At 42.1% G+C, this 14,009-nt stretch overlaps 1 protein-coding gene across 7 annotated transcripts in view; it reads left to right on the top strand.

Annotated features, from left to right (window-relative positions):
- ctnnd1 (catenin (cadherin-associated protein), delta 1) overlaps window positions 1-14,009 on the top strand; it is a 33,153-nt gene that overhangs the window by 1,291 nt on the left and 17,853 nt on the right. For 4 of the 7 annotated variants that reach the window (XM_012918955.4, XM_012918960.4, XM_012918953.4 and 1 more), the window contains exons 2-8: window positions 7,613-7,760; window positions 12,158-12,232; window positions 12,324-12,449; window positions 12,669-12,958; window positions 13,071-13,161; window positions 13,443-13,633; window positions 13,711-13,963. In XM_012918955.4, the coding sequence (XP_012774409.1) occupies window positions 7,620-7,760; window positions 12,158-12,232; window positions 12,324-12,449; window positions 12,669-12,958; window positions 13,071-13,161; window positions 13,443-13,633; window positions 13,711-13,963 (1,167 nt within the window). In that variant the 5' untranslated portion in view covers window positions 7,613-7,619. The remainder of the gene's footprint in view (window positions 1-7,612; window positions 7,761-12,157; window positions 12,233-12,323; window positions 12,450-12,668; window positions 12,959-13,070; window positions 13,162-13,442; window positions 13,634-13,710; window positions 13,964-14,009) is intronic. The other 3 variants (XM_012918961.3, XM_004538833.4, XM_076885224.1) reach the window with 1 other exon arrangement.

Raw genomic sequence — 14,009 nt, 5'->3', positions numbered from 1 at the left:
ACAGTAAATTGCCAGAGGGAGCAGGTGTGTGTGTCCCTGTTTAGAGTGAGCTTTGAGCTTTCAGTTTGCTTCATGTGGCTTCGTTGTGATGTTAAGAAAAACATTAATATCACACAGACCAGCATAAGTTAGTGTTTTCAGAGTTGATCTAAAGTAACTGGATTGTTGATTTAGTTTGATACAGTCAGCTGATTGGACATGCCTGACATATTCCTGTTCATACCCTGCGGGCATATCTGTTTGAGTTTGTTGGGGCAGAGATGGAGGAGATTGTGGACAAGTTTGAACAAGTTGTTTGCTGTGATTTGCCTTCTCCGAAAGATTTAGAAATGAGGGACAGGAAAAAAGTAAAATCTGAAGTTGGGCACTTCTCTTGCTCCTAACCATGTTGTCTGTGGAGGCTGAAGTCTTGCTGCTCAGCCAGTTGTTTTAGCCAGGGCTATCATTTGTGAGTCTCTGTAATGACGGGCTTTCAGAGAAATACCATGGGTGTGTCCCTTTGACTGACACACACACACACACACAAGCTGGGGTTTTCTTATATTTGCTCCTCCTCCATGTCTCCCCACATGTCTCTCTTCCTCAGTCTATTTCCAGCAGTCACACCTGCAGTCTGTTTTTATTTAAACTTCAGCTGGGTGTGCATGGGAGATGTGTGATAATGGGTTAAATCAGAGTGTACAGGGTATGAAGCTGTGAAGCAAAACAGCCGTACAGCACCCTCCCTCTGTGCTGGTGGTTATTTTCTTGGAAAGGTTGAGTTTGGTTTGCACGTTTATGAACCTCATGACAGCAATTTAGAAGTGATTGCGTGCTTGTTTGCGGTTCACTTGTGGCAAATCTTTACCAATGGCTGAATATTGGATTTTAGTTTGTGTGACCATTTTTTAGTGAAGCAGTTAAGAGGGAATATTTTGCCCCATGCATGATTTCTGTGTTTTCTGGTAGTGATATTGATTAAAGCTAAAATTATGTGGGTGAATCTTGAGCAACCTTTACAGGTAGGTTCAGGGATGCACTGATTGGAAAATTGTGGTCCTAACGGTACAACTCTTTAACAGCATTTGGCTGACAGTTTTGTATCTTTGTAATCTTTCCCACCCCTGTTTTTGTGAGAGAAACAAAAATTCTCAATTGTTAACATTTGAACCTTTAGCCAATGTGAAGTAATGCGACACAACAGATAAATATCGGCCACTTGAGATGGGCAAATGTCTTTTCTGGATTCAAAAAGCTCGATATGTCGGGGTATCCAGAGGCTTAATTAAATCTAGCACTATCACAGAGCACACAGCAGAATATGAGTTGATGACATTTAGTTGACTCACGATAAAATCTAATTTAATTTATAAACGTTTGTTGTTGAATTTAATTTCCATCCCATTTTGGATTCCACAGATTAATTAAACAATACAAAAGAAGTTCTGTTTTGCCCTTCAGCATATCTCTCTCTTCTGTACTTTTGCCACTCCTCTGTGGCAGGTTTATTTCAGTTCAGTTATTTATTTATGTCGTTTTTTTTTTTTTTTTATTCCAGTTCTAATTAAAGTTCAGGGATAGTCACTTAATTAAAAAGGAAAGTGCGTTCTTTTTTAAGTTTAATAAATCACTCTAAGGTCTCTGAGTAATTGTGTTAAATGCCAGTATCAATGAAAATTGCTGTACTTAGGACTTTTGCCATAATCGAGCAGCCTCAGTTTGTTCAGAGAGTGGCCTTTTGATTGATTGATTTGGTTTCTTTTCTAGTTACCAGCTCTATTTATTAATTTCAGGAAGGTTTAGTCAGCTTTGGTGAGATGGAAAGACGAGCTAACGCAGATGGAAATGATTCTGTTCTGTGACATAAACTAGAGCTAAAAGAAGTTTAAAGTATTTTTTCCACGGGTTTCTTGTCTTTTCTGGAATTGGCATGCAGGCTGCACTAGTTGTAGAGTATGTTGTTGTTCAGTTAATTACTAATTAATTAACTGACCTCTACTGGCTTTGTATTAAACCAAGCAGGTAGAGGTCACTCCTCCATCTGTTTTATATGATATAAAGTTAATGTGTTGGACTCAAAGTGCGTTCTTGGAGTTGTTAGAAAATTTCTTGACTTTGACTTAATGAATAACAAATATGACAAAAATAAATATTGTATTTGTTGATACCACCTTATATTATAAGTAGAGGTAAGTGATATGTAGTTATTAAAGTAATGCTGCTTTTGAGACTAAGCAGTACAACAAAAATGTATTACAGTGACTAATGGCATCCTATCAGTATCAGGGTTTTTCCTGGTTCAAAATGAGTCTTTGAAGGGCAGCTACACATGCAACCGCAGTTGGTCTGCATGTAGTTAACACAAAGAGTCTGTTACCCGATTTAACAGACGTCTGTGCTTTTTCCTGTCATTTTTAGCCATTTGGTAAACAAAATATTATTTTATGCGTGATTAAATGAAACCCCACCTGCCAAAAAATTCAGTACTGAGTTTTTGTTTTTTTCTTTTGGGGCAAGGCCAATAACTCCCAAGAACTGGTGGTATCATATCTGTAGTCCTAGCTCCAGCTTCACGTCCACATATTTGAACTTATTTGCTCATTTTTAGACTCGAGCTGCAGTTAAATGGCCCTCCGCTCAAATGGGGCTGCACGTTTCCTTCTCACCAAGAATAGTACACTGGTATTGTGCAGATTGGGCAGCTGGCCTTGTGGTGGTCCCTGCAAAGTGTGTGGGGGTGTGTGTGAATGTGTGCTCTCCACAGCGTGCCCACGCTGTACACCACATGGTGGGCTGTGTATACGCATGTGTGTGTGTGTGTGGAGAGGGGGTGGTACATGGTTTTACTTTGATGGGAAAGGTGGTAGTAGCTGGATGTGAGCCAAGGCTACACAAAAAAAGGAAAAACTAAACTAACACACACGGGCCAAATCTCTGAGTGACCATTCAAATGAGGCTGAGTCAGCAGAGCATTTGGCCAAGCCACAACAGCATTTTACCAAAGCTTCACCTCAGCTGTGTGTGCGCGCATAGACAGGGACAGGGTGTATTTCAGCCTGCCACAACCACCAGTGACTAACTCCCTCAAATAGCCGTGATAGCATATGATAATAAGGCAATTCTCCAGACTAACAAACTGTTAGCAAGTTTGCAGTGAGTAGTGGACACAAACTGTGTGCGCGCGTGTGTGAGTGTTGTGTGGTAGCTCTGGCTGAGTAGTAAGTGGTTTAGCAGTGTAATTCCAAGTCTATCCCATTAGCAGATACAATTTAGCGTTGCTGCTAATGGCCTTACAGTAGATTACAAAAGCATAATGGCCAGACTTTAAGTGGCAAAAGCCATTAAACTTTAAGAAGGAACTACTTCCTGCCACAAGAATGTTAGTGGTGTGGCTCTCATGGCTGTAGAGGCCGTGTGCATCTGAAAGTCCATTACACTGAAGCTCAATCTTCATCAGTGCTAACAAAAAGTGTAGATGTTTTTGACAAAGCCTCAAAGAACATCCTAAACCATGGCGTTATCTGGTTTTTGTGATGTTAGTTGATTTCCATTTTCTGTAATGCCGGGTTCAGATAATTGTCAGAGTTTAGGCAAGTACATAGTAATAATATATAATATGACGCTTTTTTGTGTCTGTAAGACATGACAGACTGCTCCCTGAAAATAAACATCAGGAAGGAGGATGTAGCAACCACAGTGGTGTGTTGTACCATTTTACAGTCCCACCGAGGGACAACAGCAACTTTCCGTTCGTTATGGTTCAGATCAAATTATGATCACATGATGAGGCCTTTAACCATCCATTCATTTATCCATTTTCTTTCACTTTCCTGGTTCAGGAGTGCTGGAGCCTATTGCTGCTGTCATAGGGTGAACAGCAGGACACACCCTGACCAGGTTGCCAGGCTGTCACAGGGCTAACACAGCTCTTGTTATTATTGCCTCTAGGGAAAAGTAAGATATGAGGCAAATTCAGATTCTAAAAGCTGATATATGAGGTGAACCACAGCTCATCTATAAAGTTCAGCGGAGTGGTGCAAAAAGATCCCTACACTAAAACTGTTGAGGCTTAGAGAAACAGAAATGGCTTTCTGACAAGGATGTTGTTACCCTCGAGACCATACAGCATTACCATCAATATTTTCCATGCCCGTTGGCTCGCCTAGTCTCCTGTTACCATTAGTGGTTGAATGTTGCTGCTTGGTTAGCACTAGAAATACCAATTTGTTAAATTAATTATTTGCTTATTTTATCAATGTACGAAGTTCTAAGACGTTGCACACCTGTCTCTCTGTGATACAAAGTTGTAAAGAAGCAAGGTGGAAAGTAGAACTGAGGACAGAAGCTTGGTTGTGGGTTTCTAGAAATTTAGAAAATGGACACTTGTATTTAGGCTGAATGAGAGTAGACTGAGAAGAAAACAACTCGACTGGAGCATTGTTGATGCACGTTATGTTAACCTGCAAGGAAGGGTTCTGGTGCTAGCACTTTGTGTCACACACTGCACACACAATATCACATTAGTTTACAGTCTTACGCACAGGTTAAAGTATGATAATCAGAACGTTTGGAATGGGTCTTGACTATATGCACAATGCATGTATGGCAGATGTTTAATGTCGCTTAGTGTTGACTGTTCTCTTACTTTCAAACAAGTCGACTTGATTTCCTTTGTATTTCTAAGGTTTAAACATCTAAATTTATTTTGAGGAACATTGAACAGTTGGGATAAAAAACTGTGAAGTAAACTAATGTACCAGGTAAATGTATCAGGTACCTCTGGCAGAAACTCTGACACTAAAACATCTGTTAGTTTGTGAGCCCCGGACGCCCTGATTGGGTTGTAGAAAAAAAACAGTGCCTATGCTCCGTTTCCAAGATTTAAATGTTTGTCTGGGGGGGAAAACATTGTTGTCGAAGACAGATGAGAGCGCACAAAAGAAAGAATGAAGGGCTCCCTTTTTAGGACAGCTTCCAACAGCTGAGACAGGATATGACACGCTAAATCTTACTGTGGAATGTATGACAATGGCAGGACGTGTGTGTGTGTGCATGTGTTTTTTTTGTGCGGCTCATATGCGTTTGTTCAGAAATGTGTCTATTTACTTTTCCAGGGAACAAAATTAAACAGCATTAAATTTGCCTAAAGCAGCTGCGTATCTGTTTGAGTATTCAAGGATAAAAGCGGTGTCAGCCGGACTCACTTGCCACCTTTATTTAGTCTCTGACCCACATACACTCACACACTCGCCCTCACACAGATGTGAACACACACTTGTGCTGGTGTAAGTGTGCGCTCGGGCTTTTGACTGGAGTCTTTGTTTGCTCCAAGCGTCTTGTATATTTGGATGGAGAGCAGATTTGATCTACATGACTCAGTGAACTTTGAGGTACAAAACAGTTTTTGCTCTGGGTTGGAGAAGAGCCACACTCCTGTCATCTCGTTATTAGACAGACACTGCTGAAGCAATCATCTCCTAAATTCCTCATTCCTTCCTCACCAGTGTCCCTGCTGAGGGTCAGCGTCTCAGAAAAAGGACTTTGTCATTGTCCTAATTTGGGCTAGAAGGACCTTTCCTTTTTATCTTGCCTCTGTAATTTAGGCTTAGGTCATCTGTGGTTTTTCATGATGCATTTCCTTCATAAAATCCAAGTTTATGTTTAAAACCCCCCCCAACAAGTTTTGTACTTACTTTCCTTTGCAGCTACAGCTTTTTTCTTTGCTAGCACTTTTCTCTGTTGCTCAGGATTTATTGCTTACATAAGTAAAAGTTTTATATAAATCTGTTGGTTATTTTGAATTGTATGAGCATGTTGCAGGTTTCATCTTTACTTTGTCAGACAATATTATTTATATTCAAGTAACTGGTAAACCCACCATGGTTGCAAAGTTAAAAGCACAGTAGGAGCAGCAGGAAGTTCTAGTTAAAAAGATTATTTACATTTAAAGTCTGAAAGCCATTCAAGCTTGTGTTTCTCTGAGATTCTTATAGTGTGACTATTAATCAGATTGTGGCAGAAATAGACTTTAACATTGGAACTTTTTTTTTTTTTTTTTTTAATGAAGCAGGATAGTGAATCAATAGCACTAAAGAAGCAAACATCTTAAACTGAGCTAGAGACTCGAGCAAGAACTAAAGGCAGTTTTTTATTAGGTAATTTGTGTATGGGAAGCATCCCTTTAGGACTTCCTTCAGGATGTCTTTGGTAAGAGTAGCAAATACCTGCATTGGAGTGGTTACTTCGGAGTGAGGGTTTTTATGCCTTTCCACTGTAAATGCACATGTAATGAGGGCAGATGCAATGAATGTGGAAAAAATTAGATGATTTTAAAATCACACTTACTGTTGTAAAAAGTGTTTTTCATGTCTCAATATATTGTCATGTCATCTCTCTTTCTTTCTTTTTTACGACTCACGCTTCAAATGAGACATATTTTAGCAAAGATGATGCTTTATTTTAGTTACAAGTAAGTGGAGAGGCGGGTGTGTTACACTTGGGCTTACAGTTTCAGCTTTTTAATAACCTTTTAGAGTATACATGCCCTTTGAGGGTTGCTATTTTAAATTGTTTGTTATGAAATCATTGTTTTACTGGTAAAGCTGCATGTGGGGCATTAACTAAAACGATTTGGAGCCCCCCTTGTTTAACACATCAGCAAACTGGCAAAGCATAGTTTGCTTTCCTATAGCAATATTAGCCCAGACTCCCTTTAGAGTAACTGTGTAATAGACACAAAGGTGGTCAGTCAGAATTGGAAAAGTGGCAGGGTCTTGTCCCACAATCCATACAATAATTTAACAGGTAAATTAATGAGGTTAAATACAGAGGACTTGTCTAGGTAATTTGCATGTATTCATCATTGTCATGGCAGTATTGAACAGTGCTTTCACACATGTTGACTTTTTCCCTCGTCAGGGATGCAGGACTTTCTGTCATCTCCTTGCTGTGGAGGTCACACCCTGAGAGTTTTAAACACCTCAGGCTTTTTAAATTTAGTTTAACTTGCTGGCATGACTCTTGTCTCATGATATCTCCTCTCTCTGCTCTCGCACTCATCTCCCTCTTCCTTTCTCACTTCATCTGCATTTTTGGAGTGAGCAAGTGCTAACAAGCTCCACACGCTGCAGCTGAAAACACGCTGTAATTCTCTCTCTCATCATGCATCGCGCTTATTATTTTTAACCCAGCACAGGAGTAGATGGAGGGGAAAAAGGAAAAAAAAAAAAAAAAAAAAGGTGATGGGAGCTTTCATCCATGGCTGCTTTGCTGGTTCCACCTTGAGTTTGAATTGAATAATCTTTTTTTAATGAAATAAATATGCTTTCTTTTTACTGCTCATCCTTGCAGCATTTCTCACACATGCTCTAACCTAATCACGTTTTCTCGCTCCTGTTCCCTCGTTGATCTCGCCTCGCTTTGCCTCCCTGCGTCAGCTCCAGCTGCTTTTTAGCCTCTAAATATCAACTTCATTAGCACTTTCCAGGCACACTGTGCCAGCTCTTCTTTTTATATGTTTTGTACTTGGGTGATTCTGTCTGTTCTTTGTTAAATCCTGGTGTTGGTTGTATCTCATCTTGCTCTCTGGTGTTGACTCTGTCCTATCCTTTCCTGTCCTGTGCTCTGCTCTCAGCGTGTGAATGGAGCAGTGTGCGAGTACGGCCTCCCTGCTGGCCTCGGTGCGGGAGCAGGAGAGGCAGTTTGAGATGCTGAGCCGAGCTCTGGAGGAGGAGCGGAGGTCGTGTGCTGGCACCTTGCCCCGCCCCCTCCCCAACATGCAGGTAACACCAAACAAACCCCGCCCTACCACCACCATCCCTCACGCATTGTTTTCCATCGAAACACCCCTTGGATTCATCTGTAATCCGAGCGAGTTTCATCCTCACGGTCACCCCCATCCTCTCTGTGTGGACTGGGGTTAAACATACCTCCTCTCTGGGTTTAATCTAACTGGACTCTTGATAACTGCTTGAATTCTGCTTGAGTTTTCGAACTTAAGCTAAGTCAAGCGAAGACACCTTTCAGTAAAGTCTTCCGAGGGGGTATTTTACACCTGCTGTTTCTCCTCGCAGTTTTTACTCACACATTTCCTCCTATCATCCATCTGTCCTGTTCTCCATTTCCTCAGTAAACCACCCATTCCTCATTCAGCATAAGTCTAATCATCCTCATCATCATATCCTTCCATCCACCTTACAAACCCAATGTGTTTGCATGCAGAACAGTCTTATTTGATATTTTGTCTTTGTTTTTTTTCTTGATTTATTTTGGGTTGAATTACAATTAAAGTCTGAGAAGACAAACAAACAAAAACATCTTTATAAATCCACTATTTTTTTTAACAACTTGCGTAATCATTTTAAATATTGTTCATCCCAGTATTGGCCAAAGTAACTATGCCAGTGAGACTAATGCATTATTACATCTATCAGACATCTCAGGGGGAAGATAAAAGAAAAAAATAAATACAAATTATAAGTTGTTGCAATGTTTTACAAAATAACTGCAACTTGTTTCCAGAGTTGCCAGAGGCTTCTTCCTGTTAAAAGGGAGTTTTTCCTTCAAACTGTCGCCAAAGCATTTGCTCATAGGGGGCCAAGTGATTGTAGGGGTTTTCTCTGTATTACTCTAGGGCCTTTACCTTACAATATAAAGGCATCTCTCTGTTGTTCTGATTTATATTAAAAAAAAAAAAAAAAAAAAAAATAGAAAAACATCCATCCATCTTCTGCTTATCCGGGGGCAGGTCATGGGGGCAGCAGCCTAAGCAGCAAAGCCCGGACCAGATTTTTCTATTAGAAGCCCATTCTGGGCTTCTAATAGAAAGACATATAAATATAAAAATTGGATAGTGTGCTTATTTAGCCTTTAGAGAACAGTGGAAATTTGTAAGAGAGGGGATTTCCAGAGTAGCCTGTGGATATCAGTTATCAGTTAATGTTTGCAAATGCAAGCTAAACTGACAACAGCCTTTGCTTTCAAGATTGGCCTGAAGGGCCGGTGTCCCGCAGGTTTTAGAGGTGTCCTTGATTCAACACAGCTGATTTAAATGGCAAAATGACCTCAACGTGTCTTGAAGTTATTCAGAGGCCTGGTAATGAACTAGTCATTTGATTCTGGGTGATATCTAAAACCTGCAGTTTAGAGCATTTTTTCTGAATATTAAAATACTCTGCTGTCCCTCCAAAGAAGTTTTGGGTTCCACCAAAGGAAAATTACCAGGATGAGATTTTTCTTTAAACTATCTGAGGTCTACTTTACTCAAACTAAAAATAAATGGTCCAAAATAACAGGAAAATTATTTATTTTCTCACTTCAGGTAACTTTGACCTTTTTCCTTAAAAGTAGACGGGCTAATCATGCTTATACAGAAGCTTATTGTGATCCAGGAAAACCCCTGTTTACCTGCATGCACCCAGACTCTGCTCAAAAATAAAGAGAGCAGAACGCTTCCTGTACCAAAAAATATGTCTTACTTAGTATGCAGATGTGTTTTCTGTTTAAATGAATATTTCATTTTGTTATGCCAGAAACAAGACTTCACCTTTGCAGTAACAACCAGCAGATTTCATATGAGACCAATGCCCTGCCTGGGCCGCAGTCAGACTTTGAGTCAGAAATTCTCTGTAAAACTGTTGATTTCCGAGAATGATGCACTCACACACCTTGAGTCAGTTACCTGTTTCAGAGTGACTTCATGCTCTGAGTTTACCTCACAGATGCCTACGCTCACTCATTCTTTCGCTTTCTGATTGTACAGCCTTTAGCATGCCTGAAAGAGCAGGTGTGTCCTTGCTCACACTTTTTGGCCCTGAGGAGGCCTTTGCAACATACCAATTAAACTTGGTCTCTTCCTTATTTTCCTTCTGTCTTTTGTCACTGTAGCATGTGTGGCATGCCTTCAGTGGGACGCTTCTCAGTCCCAGGCTAATAAAGAGCAGTGACAGCAGAAGAGAACTGTAGTCTGTTCTAGTTCTTATCGCTGCTCTGTGTTTCTATAGCCCAGAGGCTTTCAACATGCCTCTGCCACTTTCTCAAGGCAGCGCACTACAACCTCAGTCTTTACTGACAAGTTCCCACACGCTCGCCTCTGCTCGGTACTTTCTGATCTTCTCTCTGTCTGAGCCTTCATCACAAGGCTGTTTTGCTTATCTACGTGTTGCCTGTAAGAGCTTGGCTGCAGTTTTATTGCACCTCTAACCAGCACATTTTTCAGCATGGTGTTCACATCTTTTCTTGTGTAAATTTGAGACTACGGCTTTTCTATCAGTATGACACATATTTCTAAATCAGAGTTGAGCAATTACCCTCCTGGTTGTGTCCTTGTAGTGACTACCTGCTGTAGTAACAGAGACAGGGCTCCATCTGTGGCTGGAATAGAAAGTACACCACACCCATTGCCACTCCTGGACAGGCAATGTAGATGGTGGTGACTTGCATGAGGAAGTCTGATTTCTACAAGTCTAGCTTTCTTCACCTATTCTCTCTACCATCACCTACACACACACACACACACACACACACACACACATATATATATATATATATATATATATATATATATATATATATATATATATATATATATATATATATATATATATATATATAAGCCACTGACATAAAGACAAGAAAGCTCCTTACCATGCATGGAGGGTTTTACCCCAAATCCAGCACCCTGAGGCTGTACGCTAAGCGGAAGGAAGGGGGCCGGGGACTGGTGAGTGTCAGCACCACAGTCCAGGATGAGACAACGAACATCCAAGAATACATTGGGAAGATGGCCCCAACTGACCGAGTGCTCAGTGAATACCTCAGGCAGCAGAAACCCAAGAAAGAGGAGGGAGACGAGGAACCATCATGGAAGGACAGGCCCCTGCACGGTATGTACCACCGGCAGATAGAGGAGGTGGCTGATATCCAGAAATCCTACCAGTGGCTGGACAAAGCTGGACTGAAAGACAGCACAGAAGCACTAATCATGGCAGCACAAGAACAAGCTCTGAGCACAAGATCCATAGAGGCTGGGGTCTATCACACCAGGCAAGACCCCAGGTGCAGGCTGTGTAAAGATGCCCCAGAGACAATCCAGCACATAACAGCAGGGTGCAAGATACTAGCAGGCAAGGCATACATGGAACGCCATAACCAAGTGGCCGGCATAGTGTACAGGAACATCTGTGCCGAGTATAACCTGGAAGTCCCGAGGTCAAAATGGGAGATGCCCCCAAGGGTGGTGGAGAATGACCGAGCTAAGATCCTGTGGGACTTCCAGATACAGACGGACAAAATGGTGGTGGCTAACCAACCGGACATAGTGGTGGTAGACAAACAGAAGAAGACGGCCGTAGTGATCGATGTAGCGGTTCCGAATGACAGCAATATCAGGAAGAAGGAACACGAGAAGCTGGAGAAATACCAAGGGCTCAGAGAAGAGCTCGAGAGGATGTGGAGGGTGAAGGTAACGGTGGTCCCCGTGGTAATCGGAGCACTAGGTGCGGTGACTCCCAAGCTAGGCGAGTGGCTCCAGCAGATCCCGGGAACAACATCGGAGATCTCTGTCCAGAAGAGCGCAGTCCTGGGAACAGCTAAGATACTGCGCAGGACCCTCAAGCTCCCAGGCCTCTGGTAGAGGACCCGAGCTTGAAGGATAAACCGCCCGCAGGGGCGTGCTGGGTGTTTTTTTATATATATATATATATATATGCATGCCTGCCTGCCTGCCTGCCTTCAGTGGGACGCTTCTCAGTCCCAGGCTAATAAAGAGCAGTGACAGCAGAAGAGAACTGTAGTCTGTTCTAGTTCTTATCGCTGCTCTGTGTTTCTATAGCCCAGAGGCTTTCAATATATATATATAAAAATTACACACTTTTTTTTTTTTTTTTAAAGTGAAAATAGGTATTAGAGTTAAGCCTTCTATGACTTTATTTGATCTCGATTGATGGTATAAGTTAAAATGAAAGTTGGCGATGGTTGCGACTCTTTCGCTTTTGTTTGTTTATTCTTTTTTTAAAACTTGGAAGCATGTATATGTGTATTGCACATTGCTCAATATATGTGGAAAACCTGCTCTGTCAGTACTGTTGTCCATATTTGCTCATGGCTACATACTCTTTCATTTAGTTTGTGTGTTGGGCCATGTCATGTGTACTTTTTTCTTCTTCCTCTATTTCTACAGAACGGCCGCATTCCTTGTGATGCAGACATAGAAAGGCTGACATTGAACGAGGGTTACATCAACGGGACACATCACGTAAGCACCTTTCAGATAGTGTTGATCCAAGGTTACTGAGTGTGTAACCTACATTTGTATCTTACTCTGAAATGTATCCAAATGTATGCAGTTCAGGATGGAGCCTGGTCAGGTGGTGCAGGAGACATTCACGGTGGAGGAACAACCCCAGCAGATGCCACCTATTGTGTCTGTGGAGACCAGTGAAGATGGGACAACGAAGCGTACAGAAACCACAGTAAGAGCTAGATGCTAATAGTAGTCACTGCTTGCGAAGGAGTTTCCAGCTGTAACACAAGGGGAAGAGTGGCATTCTGGCCAAACTGGTTCATTCTTGTTTTTGTTCTGGTTTATTGCAAGGTTTGCTTTGGATGCTATCTCTGTAAAGCAGAAAAGTTCATACAATTAGTCAGCGTTGATATCTCATCTCTTTACTGTCTTGTCATCCCCTTTTAAGGTAAAGAAAGTAGTAAAGACTACCACCACACGCACAGTCATCCCTTCTGTGTCAGACACACTGTCAATGGATGGTGGAGGCTCCGTGACAGGTGGATACACTACACCTGCGGACCGAGTCTACAGGCAGGGCCCTGGAGTTGCTGTGCCAATGGACTACCCCACTCAAACTGTGCCCCGAAACTACCACTACGGACCTCCAGTGGGACCTTATGACGACTACCGCGCTGGACCTCCATCTGAGGTCTATACAAGCCTCAACAGGGGAGCTCACATGGATGATCGCTACAGGTAACATGTTCAATGAAATTCCTGTTTATCTAGGCTTCAAGGCATGCAGATTGTTTTTAAACTTTTCCATGATAATGTTTTGTCTCATTGTCAACCTCCTCCTCCTTTCCAGACCGGTTCATCCAGATGGGTATAGGACTCTAGATCCCAACTACAGAGCCCCCAGCAGGAACCAGTTGGACCCCTATGCTGCTCAGCCACAGGTGTGTTAAGCAATCATTGCCCAATTTATTCTGGCACTTTTCTCTTGGCAGAATTTTACTTTGCGGGAATTTTACACACGACACATTTTTCTGGCGAGACAGCGAGAACATAAGAAGGAATTCAAACTGTCTCCAACACTCCCTTCCCACCAATTAATTGTACTGTTATCATAATGTGTATGTCTGAGTTTCCAAGCTCAGACACAAGCCACTGAAAATGTATTTTAGAGTGCAGCCATAGTTTCAGTTGTTTTTGGATCACAGTCTTTGTCTCTGTGTAGGTTGGGCCTATGGGAAGTGGTATGGAGCTTTCCTCCATTCCAAGGTTTGTTCCAGAGCCATACGGTCTGGAGGATGACCAACGCAGTATGGGCTTTGATGAGCCCGACTATGGCATGGCACCTCCAATGCATTACAGCACTGTGCCCCGCAACCCCCATGCTTACCCTCGTGCTCCGCCTCGCAGGACTGGGTAAGTTGTGTGATCTTTGATTTTCCATAATATATTTTAGTGTCAGCCTTTACAGATCTCTTCCTTTTTCCTCTCAGGAGCTATGAGGGCCTCTTGGATGGTGACATGAGCGGTGCAGGAGATTACTACTGGGGTGGTGGTGCGCCACTGGCTCAGGGTGAAAGAGGGAGCATGGCTTCATTGGACAGCACTCTAAGGAAAGGCTCTGGCCCCGGTGGCTGGCGTCAGCCAGAGTTGCCTGAGGTCATCGCCATGCTCAACTATAGGCTGGATCCCGTCAGGAGCAACGCAGCTGCTTATCTGCAGCATCTCACCTTTAAGAATGATAAGGTAAAGGATCCGAAAACAATGCAAGCTCTCTCTTTTTTTTTTTTTT

The sequence above is a fragment of the Maylandia zebra genome, linkage group LG6, assembly GCF_041146795.1.
Source record: "Maylandia zebra isolate NMK-2024a linkage group LG6, Mzebra_GT3a, whole genome shotgun sequence".
NCBI classification, from domain to species: Eukaryota; Metazoa; Chordata; class Actinopteri; order Cichliformes; family Cichlidae; genus Maylandia; species Maylandia zebra.
Note: the sequence above shows the minus strand (reverse complement) of the source record. Positions and strands in the feature narration are given on the sequence as shown.